The sequence below is a fragment of the Myotis yumanensis genome, unplaced genomic scaffold (genome assembly GCF_028538775.1).
Source record: "Myotis yumanensis isolate MYYU_CA2020_CCGP unplaced genomic scaffold, mMyoYum1.0.hap1 SCAF_17, whole genome shotgun sequence".
In the NCBI taxonomy this organism is placed as follows: Eukaryota; Metazoa; Chordata; class Mammalia; order Chiroptera; family Vespertilionidae; genus Myotis; species Myotis yumanensis.
The window spans coordinates 19,313,877-19,336,819 of NW_027223768.1; the positions used below are offsets into that span (position 1 = coordinate 19,313,877).

The window sequence follows — 22,943 nt, forward strand, 5'->3', positions numbered from 1 at the left end:
AACTTCCGACTTGGAGCTCGAAGACCGATACGTTCCTTCCGGGTTGGGGTAAGGTTCCGAGTTGCGACTGCGCAGCCGGGGCAAACAAGGTGTACGTACAAACGTACACTCGTTCTGGCGGAGAGGAAGTGTCGTTACACTTATCGCGAGAGTTCAGCGTCGCTAGGAGGCTCGCGGGAAGGAGGGGCGGGGCCAGGTTCGGCGGGGCGGGGCTGAGGGAGGAGGGCGGTGGGCGGCGCTGGGGGCTGTGACGACGGAGTCGCGAAGGTTCCAGAGGCGCCGCGCGCGGTAGGCGGGCCGCGGTGTGGTGCAGGGTCTGGGTCGTCTCAGGGCTGCGGGCGCTGCGAGTCACGTGGGTGCGGCGTTTCCTGTTCTTTCCCCCGCGGGTCTGCGGCTCGTGCCTTGCCTACCCAGCCCGACCATGGCTTCAGCTGTGGAGGAGGTAAGGATCCCGCCTCATCTTCCTCAGTCGTCCCGTCGCGGTCGCTCGCCCCCACCGCCCGGTTTCCCGTGCTGACTGCCCTGCGGCCGCCCCCCTGGCAGCTTCCTGCGCCGTCGGGTCCCCGCGCTTCCCCGGCCTCATCCCTGCAGCGGCCCCTGGTGCCGAGCTGCCCCTGCGGGAAAGTTGCCGGTGGCCGGGCCGGGGTCTCGCCCCGCGCGCGGTGCGGGTGAGCGGGGTGTGTCGGGCGGGCTTCTCGGCCTCGGGTAGTGCGGGTGGTGGACCGAGCGGCTGGTCACCTTCACGTTCACGTTTGCCCCAGGCCCTTTCGGCACCCGCTGTGGCAGCCCGGGGCCGTGACGCCTCCTTAAATCGGGGCCGATCGCGAACACCGAGGGTCGCTCCAGCGTGGAAGGTGGCGGGCGAGTGGGACGTCTGGTTCCAGCCCGCGGATTCTCCGTCGCGAGTGGCCCCGTGGTGCGGGGCGCGCTGCTGTGCCGCTCTGAGCCGGAGGCTGTGCGGACCCGGGAGCAGTTCTGCGGAACCGGGCTGGGCGGGCAGCCGTCTGCTCACGGGGAGGGTGGTTGTCACTCAGCGGGGAAGAGCCTCCTCCTCGCCTCCGTTCTGTTCTGTACACTGCACCGAAGCGGCCTAACTCTTCTGGAGACTCAGTTTGGAAATTCCACCTGGGACGAATGCTGTTTGGGTTGCTCTGTTCCTGGTCTGATTAGAACGTCAGTCTCACGGGGAAGTGTTGGGTGTCTAGATTTGTTTCCCGGACATCTTTCCCTCAATAGGAACAGGTCTGGGGAATCTCAGATGTGACTCTTCAAGTCTCGTGCTCTGGTTTAAATGAAGACAAAGTGTGTGTGTATTTAAGTGTTATTCTGGATAACTTGCCACAAGTTTATGTTATGGGTGAAAGATAGGCCTTGGGGTACTGGGTGCCCTGAGGAAATAACCTCTGAAGTGGCTTTACAGTCTTAACATCAGGATAGCTCAGTATTCATCCTCCAAAGTAAGGGACTTGCTTTTTGGGGGGGGGGGGGGGGGGGGGGGCAGGGAGGAGGGAGAAAAAAGGGAGAGACAGAGAGAGGAAGGGAGAGAGGGAGAGAAACAGCAATTTGTTGTTCCACTGACTTATGCATTCATTGGTTGATACCTGTATGTGCCCTGACCTGGGATCTAAATGGAAACCTTGGTTATCAGGATGATGCTCTAACCAACTGAGCTACCTGGCCAGGGCTCTTAAAATAAAATAAAATAATAAATTGTTTATTGATTTTTAGGGAGGGAGAGAGAAACATCAATTTGCTGTTCCACTTATTTATGCATTCATTGGTTGATTCTTGTGTGTGCCCTGACCCGGGATGGAACTTGAAACCTTGGCACATCTGACGATGCTCTGACCAACTGAGCTACCCAGCCAGGACCAAGGGGCGTTCTCAGTTGAGGTACTTAAACTCAGGGATGCTTGGAGGAGGGTGTTTTGTTTGAGATAAAATGCACTGTTTTTAACCAATTTAAAGCATACAAATCAGTGCATTTTAGTATATCCACAGTGTTGTGAAACCATCACTGCTAATCCAGAACATTTTCATCACACCCCAAAAGAAACCTAGGGGTCCATTAAAAAGTCACTCCTCATTCTTCCTCCGCCAGCAACCACCAATCCAGTTCTGTCTTTATGGATTTGCCTATTCTGGGCATTGCATATAAATAGAAGCTTACAGTATGTGGCCTTTTGCTTTTTGGTTCCTTTTCACGTAGCATAATGTTTTCAAGTTTGTCCATGGTGGAGCTTGTATTCCTTTTTATGACTTAATAATATGCCATTAGATGGATACACCACATTTTGTTTATCAGTTAATCAATTGATGGACATTTGAACTATTCCTACTGTTTGATTGTTAGGAACAACGCTGCTATGAATACTTGTGAACAACTTTTTATGCAGACATGGCTTTCAGTTTTCTTAAGTGTATACCTAAGAGTAGAATTGCAGCATCATATGGTAACTAACTCTGAGAAATTGCCAAACTCCTTCCCAAAGTGCTTGTACCATTTTACAGGCAGTGTCTGAAGTTGCCCTTGTTATTTCCTGGGTATTTTTGTTGTTGACATTAGCCATCTTGATGGGTATGAAGTGGTATTTCATTGTGGTTCTGATGTGCATTTCCTTAATGACTAACAAATGAAGCTGAGCATCTTCTCATGTGCTTAGTGGTTTTGCCATTTGTATATTTTTTGAGAAATGTCTTTTTAGTCCTTTCCCCACTTTGAGGCACTTGATTTTAATGCCTTATAGTGTAGAATTTGGCACTAGATTAGAAGATAAATTTGAATGTGTTTATGGGTGGGTATAAAAGGGATATGTGATTTTTGCATAAGGAAAACAAGTGAATGCCAAGGTAAATTAGATGAGAAGCTGCTCTATCTAAGGCACCTTAACGTATGTGTACAGGAAAGGCACCAGAGGGATCACTTTTACTGGTTTCAGGACTGCAGGAACAGAACAACTGAAGAATACCAAAACGGCCTGCTTGACGTTGTTTCAGACTTACAGTGGTGTACCTTACGTTTGTAGTTTGTAGTGCTTGAGAGCCAAATCTGGCTATAAAGGGCCTGGGAATCCGTTAATTCTCAGAATTCTTTTCAGGGTCTGCTCAAAAAAGGGTTTCTATTCTAATCAAGAAGTAAAACCTCTTGTTTGGTATATTTTTAAAACTAAATTCTCACTCTAGGAACATAAACTAATTTTAATTTCAACATTTTTATCAGTATTAGAATCATATGAAAAATTTAAACCATTATAATAAATAATATTGCTTTGCTTTGAACTAAAACATCTTGGTGTTATGCTCCCAAGATGAACTTGCAATTTTTTTGTCTTAGTAATATGAGCTTGGGGTCGTGAACATGGACAGGAGACGGCACAGTTGGACTTTTTATACGGTTATCAGTTACAGATGGTGAAGCAAGGGCATCTAAGTTAAATGAGATAATACAAGAGTTGGATAAAAGAAAGCATTCATTTTTCTGTCACCGCATTTTTTATAAGACTTGAGAAACATTAGGACTCCTAAACTCTACTTCAGATATTATACTGAGTTATTTAACGATGTTTATAGTGAGCTTTTTATATGTCCTCAGGATATAATGTAAGCATCCTCCTATCAAATTGCTAGTATTGGCCAGAATGTAAAATTATTTTAAGAAAAACAAATTCCTTATTTGTAATGTGTCAGAGGATAATTGGGAAAATATTTTTTAAGCCCATTAATTTTCTAACAGTGTCTTAACTCTCAAACTTAAAAAACTGTTGGCTCTACCTTTAGAAAGTAGAAATAGACTTCAGTAGGCATGAGGAAAGAACAGGTGGCTTTTCTAATGACCAGGAGTGTGTTTCTTTATCTTTTGTCTTAAAAATTCAAACTTGTTTATGTGTAATATTTAGGTATTTGGTGAAAGAATATCAGCGAAGAACAATTCCTGATAGAGTTAGATAACCTCAGTCAAGTTTCTAGAGCGTTTCACCACTCATCATGTATTCCCTCATCCTTTTACTTTAATATTTTTAAAATTCCAAATTTTAAAATTCCTGATGACTAGGACTGCATGTTATAAGGGAATCTATGAACTCATTTTCTATTTAAAAAAATGATTTCTTCATCTCAATTTAAATCACAGAAGTATCTTATAAATATAATGTTCTACAACAGCCCTAGCCAGTTTGGCTCAGGGAATGGAGCGTTGGCCTGCGGACTGAAGGTTCCCGGGTTCGGTTCCGGTCAAGGGCACATGCCTGGGTTGTGGGCTCGATCTCCAGAGGGGGGAGTACAGGAGGCAGCGATCAATGAATCTTTCTCACCATCGATGTTTCTGTCTCTCTCTTCCTCTGAAATCAATAAAAATATATTTTAAGAAAATGTTCAACAAAGGCAGATAACAGTTTACCAAACTGGAAAATTTAGGCTTGATTACCTATTGTTATTGCAAGATTGTTAAGTTTTCATTTTTTATTTAAAATAGGCTGGAGGGAAGAATTCAAGTTACTACCCAACCTGAGAAAATTTAAATGAACGTCCTTAATTCTTAGCTCTTATTTCAGTAAACTGAAATGACCAAAAGGCATAATATCAAGTTTTATCTTATCATAACTGACTTATCTTTTACTTTCACACAGCTACAGAAAGATCTTGAAGAGGTGAAGGTGCTGCTGGAAAAGGCCACTAGAAAGAGAGTTCGTGATGCTCTTATAGCTGAAAAATCCAAGATTGAGACCGAAGTCAAGAACAAGACGCAGCAGAAATCACCAAGGAAAGCAGAACTTGACAATGAAAAGCCAGCTGCAGTGGTTGCTCCCATTACAACGGGATATACAGTGAAAATCAGTAATTATGGTATGACGCACTCCCCTACATCCAGCTCTTTTTTTCCTGTAAGCAACTGAGTCCTCAGTAGTGACCAACTAACATAACAAACTTAATTTTAAAAATAGTTTTGAGTGTTTGTTTTGGTGGTTTGAATACATCACTTATTTAATAAGATGCTTTTTAAGAGATGAAAAAGGATAGGCTAAGGATACATTCTAGAAGCTATTACCAGAGCAAGTTGACTTAGTACAATGATGAATAGCAACAAGAAAGAACCTACTCGGTTTTTTATGGAACAGAGCTTTTTGTTTTGATTTTCATCCTGTTTTGCATTTCATTTTGCCAAACAACCACTAATATTAATTGAGGAAAGAAATCTAGTTAAATTTAAGAAACATTTTTGAGTACCTATGTGCCACTGTTGTGCTTGGATTTGTGGACATGTTATTGGTGGGGGGCACTCCTTGTCCCTACTGGTTGTTGGTGGGAGTAGGCTTGCAATGACCTGAGAAAAAGAATTTTCTGATACTCGCACTGGAGGGTAAGATACTGTAGAAAACTTTATTTCTGTGGAATTATATACCTGAGTTTCCAAGGTCCCATTTCCCTTTGTCCTGCCATAGCAGTGTAGCTATGGCTTCAGCAGAGCTTGGATCAAAGCTGTTGCCTAGAGTTTTCATTTCATGTTGGAGCAGTGTCCAGTCCAGCATTGAGCTAGGTTGGCTTGTGTTTGCAGTTGCATCCATCAGTCTATTGTGTGTGTAGGGTCTGCAGGGCCACGTGGCTGTGGAGGGAACGTGGGCAAATGCAAGAGAGCCCAGTGAGCCAAGAGCACCAAGAGAACAAGCTCCTTTGGGGGATTATGTATTCCCAAATTTTCATGAGCTTGCATAGGCCATGCCCCCTATAGCCAATCCATGGTTCCCCAGGTTAGATTAGCAGGCAAGTACCTTCCCTCGGTCATCCCAGCTTTTCTGCACATCTCCCCTTTGTTAGACCCCTTTCTCCAGTGTTTTGCAGGGAATGGGCCAGTAGTTGGCTGGGGAATGTGAAAGTGCAGCTTCCTGGTGAAGCTGCCCAAAATGGCCATGCTAATCATTTCTGGCCTTCCCTTTGTTCTTTGTTCCTTTCTTACTGTTAATAACTAGAGGCCCCGTGCATGAAAATTCATGCATTGGAGGGGGTGGTCCCTCAGCCCGGCCTGCCCCCTCTCACAGTCCGGGAGCCCTCCTGGGTGGGAGGCGACCCATCACACCTCTGCTGCTGCTACTGCCGGCATCGCAAGCCTTGGCCAGCCCTGGGCGGCTGTGGGGCTGTGGGGCTGAGGGGACTGGGGGACTCTGGAGGCCTTGCCACGCGCCTGCCGCTCTGGTGGGGCTGTGGGGACTGGGCGCCTCCATCTTGTGGCTATTGGCGTCACCATCTTTGAGGGTGTGGCAGTCAATTAGCATATTCCCTCCTTATTGGCTGTGAGCGCCTCTATATTAGATAGGACTAGCTGATTACAGTGATATCAGATGCACAACAATGACGAAGACCCAGACCCTGCTTATGGTGCTTGGGACATAGATAAAACTAATACCACAAAAATCTAACAATACCATTTGTCCTCAGTAGATCGTAACTTTTTTTGTTTTGTAAGCAGTACGACTTAAATCTGAGTGGTGAATTATTATGAAGGCAGGGACAGCCTTAGGTTTATTTTTATACATAGTAAGTACTTCATAAATTTATAAATTGTGGGAATGCAGCTGATGAAATGATTCTACTTGTAGAAGAGACATTTGAGTTTGAAGGGTGCATTCAGCAAGTGTGAAAAAAAGAAAGGGAATTTCATGAAAAAATGACATGAATAGAGGCATTAAAGGCATCAGATCATGTGTTTTTAAAATATATATATATTTTTATTGATTTTGGAGAGGAAAAGAGAGGGGGGGAGAGAGAGAAATATCAATGATGAGAGAATCATTGACCAGCTGCCTTCTGCATGCCCCACACTGGGGATTGAGACTATAACCCAGGCATTTGCCCTGACTGGGAATCAAACCATGACTTCCTGGTTCATAGGCCGACAACCACTGAACCACACTGGCTGGGCTCAAACCATGTATTTTGAGTATTGTCATAATGAAAAGCAGTGTGTGTCTTGCTTAAGAGATGTACTATAGGAGTTATGCTATGTATTTAGTTGATTGATACAGGAAAATGGTCTGAAGGTGGTAGGATTATGGCACATTAAGGAAGAACCTAGATTTGTGTTTAGGAAGCTACTTAATGTGAAGGATGCATTGAATGAATGGGAAAAGATTAGATGAAGTTCTACAGGACTCTGTAGGACTTTTTAAAAAAATTGACACTATTTTATTCTATAGCACAAACTGAGGAAGTGTTAGGGATATATATATATATACACTATTGTATACAGTAAACATAATATGCTATTATGTGATGTTTGTATATTTTTTGTGTTGACAAATCATCTAGATCAGCGGTTCTCAATCTGTGGGTCGCGACCTCTTTGGGGGTCGAACAACCCTTTCACAGGGGTCGCCTAAGACCATCGGAAAACACATATATAATTACATATTGTTTTTGTGATTAATCACTATGCTTTAATTACGTTCAATTTGTAACAATGAAATTGGGGTCACCACAACATGAGGAACTGTATTAAAGGGTCGTGGCATTAGGAAGGTTGAGAACCACTGATCTAGATTATAATGTCAGTAGTTTGACAGTATATACTGAAATGGCATTTAGTAAATGTTAGGTTAGTCAAATTAGCAGATTTGGGTGAATTGGACTCTATATTTTACTTTGTCAAAGAAGGGAATTGAGGAAGCTATGATTGGTTGTGTTTGTTGAACTGCTTAGATAAGTAGAAAGACTATGGAATTAGTACTGATGTTTAGTAATCCAATTTAGTGGAGAATACCAATATTTAGGGATAGGACAAAATTATTTCCATAAATAGGGGAAACGAACTACTATTAAATAATATATTAAGTCCCTAGCCCTAACAGGCTCAGTGGATAGAGCTGTCGGCCTGCAGACTGAAGGGTCCCAGGTTCGATTCTGGTCAAGGGCACATACCTCGGTTACAGGCTCCTCCCTAGCTTGGCCCTGGTCAGGGCTCGTACAGGAGGCAGCCAATTGATGTGTTTCTCTCACATCGATATTTCTGTATTTCCCTCCCTCTTTCACTTTCTAAAAATCAATGGAAAAGTATCCTCGGATGTATACACACACACACACACACACACACACATTTTTTAAGGACCATATTCTTTATTTTGAGGAATAAAAAAAGCATGGGCTTTGTATTCAGTAAACACGGATTTAATTCCAAGTTCTACCACTGGCTAAATGCCTAATTTTGGGTAGATTACTTAACTGCTTTGAAGCTCTTCTCCATCTAGAAAAATATTTATATTTTAATTTTTTCATGTTTCTATTACTAGATTTCCATTTTACTTAGTTTATTATAAGCCATATGCACTTACTATTTTAGAGATAGTGTCAGACTTCACTCATGTCTTTTTTTGTTGTTTTTGTTACTAGGGTGGGATCAGTCAGATAAGTTTGTGAAAATCTATATTACCTTAACTGGAGTCCAGCAAGTCCCCACGGAGAATGTGCAGGTGCACTTCACAGAGAGGTGAGTTCCCATTATGGGGAAGACAGTGAGCTATAAGGCAGCGATGACTTTGTGATAGCCTCTTTTTTTTACAGTATCTAAAATTCTGCTTAAATTTAGAATTAATTGTCCTACACATCTGCTTTGAAGGTGTGAATCTTCTCTGGGATGGCCAGATGCTCAACTGTGGCTTATTTCCACAAGAACTAGACAGCACCTTTCATAGAACCAGAAAGATAATGTGTTTGTTATTATCTTGTAGGTCATTTGATCTTTTGGTAAAGAATCTAAATGGGAAGAATTACTCCATGATTGTGAATAATCTCTTGAAACCCATCTCTGTGGAAGGCAGTTCAAAAAAAGTAAGTCATATTGTGAAATCTCATTAAATTGTACCTGGCCAATTTAGAATTGAGATGCAGTAGAATGAATTAATCCTGTATAACAAAAATCAGCAGACTACAGCATGTTGCTTATTTTGTAAGTACAGTTTTGTTTGAACACAGCCACACTTGTTTGTGTATTGTATGTGTGACTGCTTTTGTGCTATGATGACAGAATTAAATAGCTGCAGCAGATCATGTGGCCCACAAAGCCTAAAACATTTACTCTCTGGCCCTTTATAGAAGTTTGCCAGCCCCTGCTCCAGAAAAAACAGATTATTATAGGAATATTGCATTAAATTCTGGAGAGGACTATGCTTTTAAAATGGTTAAGAGTGGGACTTGAGTTTTAATGCCAGTCTTACCACTTATTGGTTGTGACCTTTTGGCAGGTCACTTAATAACTTCCTGTCCCAGTTTCCTCAGTTGTACTATGGGAATAATTTATTTCACAAAGCTGAAATTATATACTGAAATGAAATATATAAAAATTGTTTAAATTAATAGTAGCTATTATTAGAAGCTTTATGTGGTTTTGATACATAAAAGGACTTAAGTACTTAGCCTAGTTGGAGTTAGAAGCTATAAAAATAAACTGTCTTGTTCAGCCAGTCTTGCTCAGTGGTTGAGCGTCAACCTGTGTACCAAGAGGTCCCAGTTCGATTCCTGGTCAGGGCACATGCTGGGGTTGTGGGGCATGCAGGAACCAATTGATCAATGATTCCTTTCTTATCATTGATGTTTCCATCTCTCTCTCCCTCTCCCTTCCTCTCTGAAATCTATTAAATATGTATTTTAAAAATAAACAAAAATAAACAATCTTTTCAAAAACTGTTATTCACACTTTTCACTAGTTCAGATAATCCCTCTTTTCTACCTGATTTAAATAAATGAGATTTAATACATCTGGTATATAGATGTGTCATTCTGCCATCTATACATAGAATTATGTAGCAGCTTAAAGGTAATACTGGAATATAATTTATTGATTAACTTGTGTCTCACTCCTCAGTTTTCATCAGCTAATACCATAGTTAAAGGATACTTAAAGACTCCTGTCCTAGGAGTTACATGGATCATTGCTGAAAGAGTTGTATACTATTACTTGTCCTGTTTTCTTACTACCTTTCAGACTCAGTGATACTGCCTTATATGATTGGATTTTCTGCCTGTCTCTGACCCCTCTTACTATGTTACTCCACGCTTCACCAAAATCCAGCCACTCCTTTTTTCTTTTTATTCAAACACACCAAAATCATCCCATTTTGGAGCCCTTATCCTTGCTGTGCAATTGCTTCGAAGACTCTTTTTCCTGGATCTTGGAGAGCGCTTCTTGATGAAGGTCCTTCCCCAGCTCCCATTAGCACCCTCTTTGTCTTGAGAGCACTTAGTATTTGACGGTACTCTTAATTTTCCCTGTTGTGGTCTTTCTCTTCCATGATTGTTCAGACTCTGGCCTCTATTCATAAAGGTATTACTAGTTCTTAAAACAGGTCCTACACATTAAAGTAATAATTAGTGAATAAATAATTGTCTTCTAAGCATTCATGCTTATCTCCATGTATTCTAGGTCAAGACAGATACAGTCATTATCTTATGTAGAAAGAAAGCGGAAAACACACGGTGGGACTACCTGACTCAAGTTGAAAAAGAGTGCAAAGAGAAAGAGTGAGTTCACTTTCATTTTCTTAAGAAATTTAATGTAGTTGCTGGATTATAAATTTTTAATAGTTTGCCTTTATAGATAAAAGAGTTGTATAGTCTGTGATTTGACCATTTACCTCTCAGTGTTCACTGACTAACCCAATTATCTTAACTTATGCTCCAACTATCAGAACCTACTGGAAGTGTCCAGCATGTTGCATTTGGTTGGCTCTTTTGTGCTGGTTCTTAACCCTGGACCAATAGTGCTGCTCTAGATACGGTGCCCATTCCCAGAGATTTCATTTTAGTAGTTCCAGAGAGACCCAGATACCCTGTGGTTTTTGAGTTCCATAGAAGTTTCTGGTAATGTAGTTATGGAGTTTCATTGTCACTGATGTAGAGTGGAAAAGATAGAATATTTTTATCTGACTTTAATGCTATTCTAAAATATGTTTATTCAAGGCACTTCCATTTTAGGTCACACATTCCTCTCTATTGGTAATGTATTACATGGAGTGAGTTAGCCATCCACCTTTCTCTCACTCCTCTCTGATAGCCAGCATGCATTCGGTATGTGGTTGACTAGAGTTGGGCACTCTCTGTGGAACTGATTTTTAAATCTAGAGTGAATTACCTGAGTACGGAACCCTGTCTTGTTGTATATCTCCAATGTCCAGTATATAACCTGGCACTTAATAAATGAGGTGAGTAAAGAATTAAATATGAGTTAATTGGCCCTGACCGGTTTGGCTCCATGGATAGAACGTCGGCCTACGGAATGAAGGGTCCCAGGTTCGATTCCAGTCAAGGGCATGTACCTTTGTTGCGGGCACATCCCCAGTAGGGGGTGTGCGAGAGGCAGCTGATCAATGTTTTTCTCTCATCGATGTTTCTAACTCTCTATCCCTCTCCCTTCCTCTCTGTAAAAAATCAATAAAATATATTATAAATAAATAAATAAATAAATAAATAAATAAGTGTTAATTGGCCTAGGTTGAACATTGATTGCACGAAGGGTATTAACTACATTAAGGACTGTTGCTTTTACTGCTAGGCCCTGGCCCATACCCATATATCTCAGACTTAAGAGGAGGGATTTTCTAATTAAAAAGTATGAACTTTAGTGTGTGTCCATATGTAACGTATGTTTGTGTTTTTCTCTCAAAATATTTTTTTTCAAATAATATGAGGAAACATGCTTTTAAAAAAAATAAGACAGTTCAGAAAAGTAAATGTTTATTTACTTACTTCTTCAGCTAAAAATTAACTAAAATCTCACTGTCCCAAGAAAACTCCTAGCCGTTTTGATGACCCCTCTTTGCTACAACCAGAAACATAATGTGTGGATGTATATTGTTTTCATTAAGATGAATTTGTTATGTGCTATATTAATGGTGAATATCTTTAGATACTCAATATCTTCCCCTTACCTCCACTCCTCCACTTGCTACAAACGTTAACCTGATTTGTATCATCCCATACTTAGTAATCAATCATGCATATAAAATTTGTCAGTAAATGGGATCATTTGTGTATATACACACACATAATTTTTAGATGTATATATACATACTTAATTATTACGTTTCCTTTTTAACAGAAAGCCCTCCTATGACACTGAAACAGATCCTAGTGAGGGACTGATGAATGTTCTAAAGAAAATTTATGAAGATGGAGATGATGATATGAAGCGAACCATTAATAAAGCCTGGGTACAATCCAGAGAGAAGCAAGCCAAAGGAGAGACAGAATTCTGAGACTTTAAAGTTCTTTCTCGAATTGTGATGTGGAAGTAATGATGTTTCCAATAAGGACATGTTGGTGAGCTGCAGATACATTTAACAGATAATTTTACAGAGCCTTCTTCTAAGTAAAGGCAATGAATTCTCCTGCTGGAGGATTTATTTAAATAAAATATGCTTATTAAATAGTTCCTCTAAAGATGGTTTCCTTAGTAAACTGGTCATTTTGTTCAAGGAAGATTAATATTTGCATTCTCATGTGAAATGTAAAGAAGCAAGTCTTGCCTAATGAAAATGCCACATTGTGTGTATTTTTGTTCAGCTAGGAGGTAGGGAAAAAAATGTTATCGCTTGTTAAGTTCTTGACATCAGTTCTCACCAATGTAAGAACAAGTAAATAAAACTTGAATTTTTTCAGAAAATACAAATTTGTATTTGTGCTTCAAGGTTGCTATAGAGACATTAATTTCTTTTCTGTTAGCAGCTTAAGTAATACATATACCATGCATAACAATGTCCTAATGATCCAATCACAAATGTTTTTCTCTGGGTTTAGATACAGTTTTTTATAAAGAAATTGAAACTAAATCTGATTTTGACAAGAATAAACAAATATCTTTGTATAGTACCAATTAGTAAGTTTTGCCATGGATCAGATAGCTTACAAAAAGCAATAACCATAAGCTAAAAACAAATGTAAAAATCCATCTTTTCTATTTTCAGTGAAGTTAGGTTTTTATTCAGTGGAATATCTTTACTATCTGTTTATCCAGGAAAAGTTAGGCTTTGGGGGAGAAATGGTTTATTTTAGAGGGAATTGCTGCTCCTAAAAACAAGAAGAAGAGCAAAAAAACCCTATGATCTCCATAACTATGTTATATTGGAGGTATTTGCCAATGCAACTGAGGAATAAGAGAAAACAAACACATAGAGGAGATCCAAGAGGAGATTAGCCAAGACTACTGTAATGAGAGAATTTGGTATAAGTGGCAGAATAAAATTTATTAGGTAGCATTTAAAATGAATAAACAGCCTATATATAGGCTAGTTGTTAATACTACTGAACATGTTAGTAAAACTATAATTAAAGCTGTGATGTTGACACATGAATAAACAGACCAATGGGACAGAATAGAGAAAGACCCAAGGCAGAAGTTGTATTGAGCTTCACTTTATTGCGCTTCACAGGTGTTGCATTATTTACAAATCGAAGGCAAGACCCTCCACCAGCAAAAAGATTACAACTCGCTTTATTGCGATACTCAATTTATTTCAGTGGTCTGGAACTTCACCTGCAATATCTACAAGGTATGCCTCTAATAGCATTTCAACAAGGGGCAGAGATGGGCTTTTATTGAGATAACCAAAAATAACCATATGCATACATTGCAAACATGAAAGCTAATATATATGTGAAGCCATATGAGTACTAGAAGACAAGGATAGAACTCCTTTATTACCTAAGAGTGAGGGAAACCTATACTATGTGACTTAAAATCTAGCGGTAATAAGGCTAAATATTGGTTCATTTTAACTACATAGTAAATGTTTACATAGCCAAAAAAAATCCCACAATAAAAAATACGTGATGTGTCAAGAAGATTCCAAAATTAAGAAATTGTTGTTCACAGAAAAAGAAATGCAAGTGAACTTCAACATAAAAAGATGCCCACCTTGTTCAGAAGAGAAATTTAAAAACACTTTTTTACCTTTTATTGGGAAAACCCAAAGTTGAGCCTACTGATTGTTGAGGGTATGGGAAAATTCATATAAGGGAATGGAATCAAAATGATGAGAAGGTTAAACCTTGTGTAGAAGGACAGTTGGTAATCTCTACCAGAATTACATGTGCATTTATCATCTGGCTCACAATTCTAGGCTCTTTCCCCAAAGGCAACTGGCCAGAATTTGGAATATGTGCAAAAGACTGGAAACACCCAAATGTCAATTAGTAGATGACTAGCTGAATAAACTATGGTACATTCACACGGGGAGTACTTAGAGTCACAAAAAGAAATGAAGATTATTTCTGTACACTGGTGTATTGAATAATTACCAGCATACAGTAAGTGGAAAGGCAAAGTGCAGAATGCCGTTTGTGGTGTACTAGTACTTAATCTGCCTTAGTGTTAGAATGGGTGGAAATGTGAATGCACACACATACATGTATTTGCTTGTATTTCAAAAAGAAACTGGAAGAGTAAGCCCAAAGTAATAAAAACGGTAAATAATGAGAAAGGAGAGACAAGATGGAAGCAGTATTTACGTGAATGTACCATTTTCTTTAGTTTTGGTTTTAGAACCATCTAAAATTTAATTTAAAAGCTAAATAAAAAATAACCCTAAAATTTGGGAAAAAACACCTAATGCATGTCAGGTTATAAATGCATGTTACTTTCAAATGACTTTAGAACATGGTATTTTAACTGTCCATCACTAGTGAGATAGTGAAACTAGACTGATATCATGAGGAGCTAAGGTTTTTATAAGTATAAAATCAATATAAACGATTTTTATCTTGAAAAAATATCCATTTCTTTGCAAGTCTCACCAAAAGAGCCTAAAATCTTACAGCATTGACAATTCAGAATTCATTAGTAATGAGTAGCACCCCAAGTACACACCATTTCCTACTAATAGGACCCGGGACGAAAAAAAACTGTGCCCGGCTGGTGTGGCTCAGTGGTTGAGCTTCAACCCATGAACCAGGAGGTCACGGTTTGATTCCTGGTCAGGGCACATGCCTATGTTGTGGGCTCGATCCCCAGTGTGGGGCATACAGGAGGCAGCCAATCAATGATTCTCATTATTGATGTTTCTATCTCCCCTTTTCCCTTCCTCTCTCTGAAATTAATAACATTTTTAAAAAATTGTCTGAGGCAGGAAATACAAAGGTAAGCCTGGGTTATCTTATGCTAAAAAGTGAGGGAAGATCATATATCCTATATCAAGTCAACAGGATAAAGGACCCAATCGTGGGAATATAAGGGGCAGTGGAAGGATTAATTTGAGTCTCAAAATAATGTCGAGTGGATTGAAACAAAATCTACAAGTTTGGGATAGTGAAAGATTGTTACCTTTGGAAGTTGCTAGAGCATCAATTCATTTACTCTGAAAATTGATAGAAAATCATGCATTTATCTGGTCTTTATTGTAAGTAAAATATTTCAGAATAATAAATTGATGATAAGGGAAAGTTCCTACAGACAAATTGCAGCTAATGCAGAAAAAGTGATGGTATTTAGAATATCACCATTGCAATCCTTAGTGATAGATGATAGGTTAATAAATGATGAATTTTAAATGTAGGGGTCAGGCTGAGCCCCCTGATGAATTATCACTAAAAGTTGGACAACCAGGTATGTGCCTTCTGATGTGATGTAATAGAGTACACAACACACTTGTGAAAATTCATTTCTAAAAAATTGGACCTGTGTCTAGTAAGCCTTTAGATGTAACAACCAGTTTATAGGAAAGACAGGAATAAGTTAAAGGACACATGAAGAAGCCAACAGCCCAATGTTAGACACTACAGTACAAATAACCTGGCTCCTCCAAATGAAAGACATGGAGAAAAAGGAGACAGAGCAACCAGATTTGGATTGCACTTGAATCCTGAGCCAAACAAGAAAAGTCGGGGCGTGTCTTACCAGTGAATGCCAGAGATCAGCAAATGTGATGTTCTAGTTATAATTTGATTAATACTAGTTTCTAGTTGGGATTTGCTAGAGAATTCCAGTTTGTAAACTGGAAGATCTATTTAGGAAACATGAATCCAAGGTATACTGACAATTCCCTCTCATAACTTCATCTCCACCAAGTTCTTGACTCTGCTATCCACCTGCACAGTAGACTTCGGGATGAAACAGGCCTCTCAAACAGTGCATGGCTGAGACCTGAACTTAGAGATCTTGTTTCCCTTAAACCCATTCTTTCCCCCCAGATCTTCTATCTGGGAGTTGCCTTCTACATCTATCTAGTCACCCATACCAGGAACCCAGAGAGCCCTTTTACTTCTTATATATAAGCAGTCTCTAAGTCTTACTCAATTTTCTTTCCTAAATAATACTTAGATCTGCCCTGTCATCTCTGTTAATATCACTACTTAGTTCAGGCACTTGTCTACCTGAACAATTAAGACATTGTCCTGACCCGTTATCTTGTATGGAGCCTTTTCCTCTCATGACTATCTCTACCACACAGCAGTAGAGCAAGCTGATGATGTCATTCCTTTGCTTAAAACCCCAATAACTGGTATTTAAATTCAGTCTTAACTCTTTGCCATATATGACATTTTCCATGGTATGGTCCTTGTTTTGCACTACATGTTTCATACACTGAAGTGACTAGTTTCACAGTTTGATGTGTCTACCCCTTTGCTTGCACTGTTCTGTCTGCAAAGAATCACATCCCTGGCCTCCTGATGTAAGTGCAGGTGTCGGCTCCAGGAATAGTGTCCCGACATGAAGTCAGTGCTGCCATACTGCTCTGCATGTTGTTATCACTGGGCTGATCCACACTGTTACTGCTACTTTTACTCATTTTTGCTACAGGTGAAATAAATATGAATATAGAGAATATATACTTTCAACAAAACTTTTCCTCTTTGCATAGATTTTCAGGGGCTTTGTAGTGCTTCAGCCATCATACAAAAATTGAGCATTAGCTAATCCAGACATCAGCTCTACCTTCCCACATACTGTTTTTCTAACAGTGAACTAACAGAACAGTGAATTGTGCAGGTTAGGGAAGCCAGCCCAGCATTACAGATTGCCTGCCATAGGTGAGCTAGCTCCATGTCAATGATTTGGATGAACTATAAGATAAATCCTGCTTTCTGAGATAATGCCCTTAAATACAGGAACGCTTTTTTGTTGTTAGAAAATTAAATTTGAAGGAAAAGGCAAGCATACAAAGCATATTTTCACAGAAAATATTTTTATTACTCTGCATCATGCTTGGGAACACTTATGTTTCATTTAGTCCAACAGGAAAGATGATTCACTGACAGAATGAAACCCAGGTTTCTTCATTGAAAATTTAAAAGTAATTTAACTAGACATCAGGTAGACTAGACTCCTATTAAAACTAGGTTTTTGTCTGTTAGAAGAATGTTGTCTTGTCAGAACTGGTTCCCTGCAAGCGCAGTAGGTTCTGGAGTTAAGGCAGTTTACCACATTGCTCGCTGGACCCCAGACATCTGCCCATGGTCAGCTAAGTGACGGAAGACGATCCGACTAAGCCTCCAACGCCGCTTCACACCACGTGGACGGGACGTCATAACACACCGATTTCTGATTCTAACAGGACAGCTATCCCTGGGAAGGGCAGCAATTTCTTCATCAGCCACTTCCTAAGGGAAGTCACAACATTGTAACAAAGACATGGTGAAGTCAATGCTTAGAGGAAGAAAACAATAGGCTAGATTCACTAATGTGGCCAGAGTTTGGCCAAAGAACCCTGAACATGGTAGGGAGCCTTAACCTCAAAGTAGAAACAAACAGACCAGAAAAATCACCAGCTCGTAGTTGCACTGATCTTTAGTGTTTTCTGGTCTCCATTTCATTATTTCTGCTTTTATCTTTGTTATTTCCTTTCTTCTGCTAATTTTGGACTTAATTTGCTCTTTTTTTTAGTTCCTTGGGGTATAAAGTTAGGTTATTTCCCATGCGACTTTTGAGTCATTGAAAGTATGAAACTTCTGGACTAAAGCTGAATTAGGAACAAATATGGTTGAGATGAGGTTGGAGAGGGAGTAAGGGTATGATCCCCAGAGCCTTGACATCTGTGGTAAAGATTCTGACTGATAGAAAAGCAAAGGTGAGTGATCAGATGAGATTTACATATTTAAAAGATCATTTGCAAGGTAGAGAGTGAGTCTGGTTAGAGCAAAAGTGGTTGAGAGGAGAAAAACAGAGATTACTACAGTAGCAAGTATGACTGACCCTGTGCTAGACTGTGGTGGAAGCAAAATAATTACTCCAATGTATTAAAAGAACATAAATGAGAAAATGCACATGAAAGCCCACTAAATTAACATAAATTATTAAGCATTAATAGTTCCTGATCTCCAAAAGCATATACATGTGTTGCTATTATGAAATACTTAAGAGAATTATATAAAACAACACAATTAGGTCAATAAATGACAGATAGTAAGTACTATAGGAAGAACTGGAAAAGAGAAAAATGATCAGATTGGAAGAATGAAGTTTCATAAGGCAGAAACTGAAGAATAGCTGCAAATTATTTATTTATGTATGAACATAATATGTACATACACACACACACACACACACTCCCTACCTCTCCTCATTCCCAAAAACATTTAAGGCAGTTTACAATGAGGAAATTGGGGCAAAGGGAAAATGAGACAAAGCTACGTGCTCTGAAAGCCTGTAATCTGGTTAGAACTGGGACATAAATATTGACTTGGAAGCTACTAGGCACAGGGCCACGATCAGATCTCATAATTCAGAGAATCTCGGCACTATTATTGCTGCTCATACCAGTCATTTCTTCAGGGAGTCTTCATAGATAATGTCCTCCACAACATCCTGAGCTGAGAGGGCCCCTTGTAACTCCCTAAATATAGGCATGTACCTAAATGCCATTACAGTAAAAGCCGTAATGAGTGTCCAGCGCACTCAGTTTTCTGTTCATCTGGCTTAATCTAGCCAAGATTTAAAAGAATCTGTAGTAATTAATGGCCGATATATTCTGCCAACTTCTATAAATGTATTTTATTTTTACTCTGAGCTTTTGATAAGTTGAGTGGCCTTGAGTTTGAGTTATACCCCCTGATGCTACTCTTGAATGCAGGTATTCTATATATGTCACCAGGTAGGTGCAGGACTTTCTGCTTCAGGATACCAAACAGGGTTGTCATCCTCTTACTCAAGGAGTCTAATAAGAAAGTAAACCTAATTGGAAGGCCACCTCAGCACACAGTGGTGGGCAAAGGAGTTCAGACAGGTAGGCTAGAAATGGCCCTGGGTGGAGAACACAGCCCCGTGCATCAGCAAAGCTCAGGACACTGGAATGAGGCAGGGGGCAGGGGAGGGGGGGTTCCGAGGTCAAATAACTGCCCAATTTCTGGTGTGGTTAGCATGCCTCAGTACTTTCTAAGAATCACCTACTGAAATGGTTAAAGGCTTAGTAGTTAGGAACGAATAATTCTCTTTAATCTGAAACTCACCAAAATCAGTTTCAAGGGTATTCATTTGTGTTGACTGAGAGCATTTGATCATATTCTCCAGAAATTATTTTGACAGTAAGTCACAACAAACAGTATGTTTGTCTGATTTGAGTTAATGATCTTGGGTGGTCAGGGACTCATCTTAATTAGCTAACCTGAAGGTATTTTGGCAAAATGGTATTCTTCCTAAGCGAATTAATCCGTAGCCTCTCATCTGCATATTCATAGGCCATTTTCCTTCTCTTCACATCACGCAACATTCTCCAGTCTACGTAGTAGCCTCGAACTTGGCCTGAAGCTGATGAAGGAACCATCTAAAAAAGATAAAGAATAAGTGAGGGATAGTCAGACCCAGGCTCTGCCATGTCCCCATCCTGCAGTCCTCTTTTAGTCACTACTTAGGATCAACTATTTTTTTTAGTAATTTTAAATAGACTTAATTCAGAATAAATACCTTTTATGGATGTACATTAAACCAAAATAGTGGCAATTAATACAATGCCAAAAATGTGTGTTGGAAGGTGAAACATTTTTCCCTTAAATTCTTGACAATCAACTTTCTCGCTACCATTTCCTAACAGGTTTCTACAGGGTGTGACAAAAAAACACACTTTAAAAGCTGATAGCTCAATTTTGATTGAAATGTATTTTAATAAACACTGACTTTGTAATTATTCCAAGTGTGTATATATGTTTTTGGGACACCCTATATTTTTTTGAAAAACTTTCATTCTTTATATAACTTTTTTTCTGATTATAAAAGTAATACACTTTTAAAACTATATACTTTAAAAATGTATTGATCTATATTATTTCTTCTGTGAATGTTTTATGTTCTTTGCCCATATTTCTATTATATTGTTTTTTCTTATTTTATAACAGTGCTTTATATATTAAGATTGCCTTCGTTCTGTTCTGTACACATCCTGTCCTGCCCCTCTGTCTCTTCACCTCCTAAAATTCCTCTTCATCTCCTAAAACTCTTCCACTGGGCCCTCTTCCACCTACAACCATCAAAATCTAAATCCTCAGTTTCTTCTCTTAACAACCCCTGCAGATTTTTGCTGTAGCTGAAGCTTGACTCCTTCTGATAGCTTCCCCCGTAGCTCTTTTTTTCTCCCATGACTGGGGGATAAAAATGAAAATTAACTTAATCTTTTAAAAAATCTTTTAATGTGCTACAAGAAAATTTTGAATTACGTATGTGGTTGGCATTATATTTCTATTAAGCAAGGATACTAAAGATGAACTGTCCATGTTCCTAAGACCAATGGTACCTCATGAGACCCATCACCTCTTGCCTACACAAGGTACATACAACTCCGGCAATTTTCCCCTCTCCATCTCCCCTCCCCCCTCGCCCCCCACTCTACAGGATTTCTTCCTTTACCACAAAAAATACTTTTACTTCTGTCATGTTAAGAACACTCTCACACACAACACCTGCTCTTAACTCATCACTCTAGCTCAATGATGGCAAACCTTTTGAGCTCGGCGTGTCAGCATTTTAAAAAACCCTAACTTAACTCTGGTGCTGTGTCACATATAGAAGTTTTTTTATATTTGCAACCATAGTAAAACAAAGACTTATATTTTTGATATTTATTTTATATATTTAAATGCCATTTAACAAAGAAAAATCAACCAAAAAAAAATGAGTTCGCGTGTCGCGTGTCAGAGGTTCGCCATCACTGCCTAGCTCCTGACCCATTTTTCTGCCCCACTTTGCAGCAAAATGTCTTCAGAGACTTCTCTACTCCGTGTCCGCTTTCTTTCCCATTCTCTCTTGAAGGCTTTCACCCCACCAACCTCCACCATGCTAACCCGGCAGCCAGTTCTCAGCCCTTCTTCGTTTTTTAAAATATATTTTTTATTTCAGAGGGGAAGGGAGAGAGAGAAACATCAACAATGAGAGAGAATCATTGATCCTGCACACCCCACACTGGGGACCGAACACGCAACCCGGGCATGTGCCCTGACCGGGAACTGAACCGTGACTTCCCGAGTTGCCTACTCGCTGCTCCTTGGAATTGTCACCTCCCGCTTCCAGGTCACCCACTGCCGGCTCTCCTCCTCCCGCGCTGAGCTCCTTTCAAGTCTCCTTTGCTCGGCTCTCATCTCTTAACCGCGGGGTCCCTGGGGCCTCGCTCCTCGGACCCCTTCCCTGGTCCACCTGCACTCACTTAAAGTCAAGTCAGGCTGCAGCTTTCAATGCTAGTCAGTTTCACGGTGACAGATGCCGAACGTACATCAGCTCGGGCCTCCTCCGAATCGAGCCGGAGGAGGGGGAGACCCCTGATAGGGGTCCGCGCCGAGCTCTGCAGGTGGCAGAGGAGTGGGGTGCCCGCAGTTTGGGGGGTTCGGGGGAAAGGGGGAAGAGTGGGGATTAGGACCCGGGCCTGACCTGCCGAACAGTCCGCAGCAGTGAGCCCAGCATGGAGGTCGCCATGTTGTTCGCTGCAAAGTCAAACCGCTGCAACTTTATTGACACTGCCAAATAAGAGACACCCGCAGGGTGGGGCCTGGGCCGCAGGGGCGGGGCCTGGGCCGCAGGGGGCGTGGCTTGGCGTGGCGGAGGGCGGGTCTGCGCGCTGCAGGATGGAGGAGTTAGTTACAGAATGTGAGTTCCCGTGGTAATTATTGGTACTTGGGCAAATTGCAAACCTACGAACGCAGCGTTGATACCGATTGGGCAGGCTGATGCTCCCTTTCCTCCTGCTTTACCTAATCTCTTAAGCTGCCTTCGTTCCTACCCAAGCCCTTTCCTTCAGGCCCTGCCCCCCACCTACCATTCATGATCACCAAAGTCTCTTCCCCTAAGTCCCCCGTCTCACTCACCTGCTCCTGCTCACATATCCTCCATTCAGTTTAGGGGGTTACTCGCCAGAAACCTACAATTATTGTCAACTCCTCTGTCATCCCGCCTGTAGATGTTGTAAATCTCTTTCCATTATAATGGTGATAATGACCATGTTGATGATAGCAATGATATAGCTCCCATTTATGTCTATATATACACGCACATACATATTCTGTACTGGAAGGGGAACTTTGCCATTTAAAAACTGCTGATTTCAGTCTGTAGTACAGGGAACTTTCTGGTCATCCCATTCATTTTTAAGTGTACAATTCAGTGGCATTAAGTACATTCACATGGCTGTGCAATCATAACCACCACATCTCCCGAACTTTTTATATTGCAAAACTATGTACCCATTAAACAATAACTTCCCATTTCCCTGCACTGCTAGCCTCGGGCAACCACCATCCTGCTTTCTGTCTCTGTGAATTGGACTCCTCTATGTAGCTTAAAGAAGTGGAATCATACACTTGTCCTTTGGTAACTGGCTTCTTTCACTTACCATGTCTTTGAGATTCATTCATGTTATAGCATGTGTTAATACTTCACTCCTTCTTATGACTGAATAATAAATACTCCATTTGTTTATTCATTCATCTGTAGATGGACACTGGCTTTGCTTCTTCCTTTTGGCTATTGTGAATAATGCTACTATGAACATGTG

General features: G+C 40.4%; 3 protein-coding genes across 3 annotated transcripts in view; 2 read left to right on the plus strand and 1 right to left on the minus strand.

The window, feature by feature from the left end:
* The first annotated feature begins 281 nt into the window (after window positions 1–281).
* CACYBP (calcyclin binding protein) lies at window positions 282–12,649 on the plus strand. The gene is made up of 6 exons (XM_070397220.1): window positions 282–442; window positions 4,626–4,842; window positions 8,377–8,473; window positions 8,715–8,814; window positions 10,406–10,503; window positions 12,080–12,649. The coding sequence occupies exons 1-6, from the start codon at window positions 422–424 to the stop codon at window positions 12,234–12,236; spliced, it is 690 nt and encodes a 229-aa protein (XP_070253321.1). The 5' UTR covers window positions 282–421; the 3' UTR covers window positions 12,237–12,649.
* Window positions 12,650–13,435: 786 nt separating this feature from the next.
* TNN (tenascin N) overlaps window positions 13,436–22,943 on the plus strand; it is a 69,038-nt gene continuing 59,530 nt past the window's right edge. Inside the window, exon 1 of the mRNA XM_070397211.1 lies at window positions 13,436–13,529. The gene's annotated coding sequence lies outside the window, so the exon portion shown is untranslated. The remainder of the gene's footprint in view (window positions 13,530–22,943) is intronic.
* Window positions 17,141–21,900, minus strand: MRPS14 (mitochondrial ribosomal protein S14). The gene is made up of 3 exons (XM_070397224.1): window positions 21,824–21,900; window positions 19,575–19,733; window positions 17,141–17,574 (listed from the first exon to the last, which is right to left on the minus strand). Exons 1-3 carry the CDS (start codon window positions 21,866–21,868, stop codon window positions 17,392–17,394), a joined length of 387 nt encoding a protein of 128 aa, XP_070253325.1. The 5' UTR covers window positions 21,869–21,900; the 3' UTR covers window positions 17,141–17,391.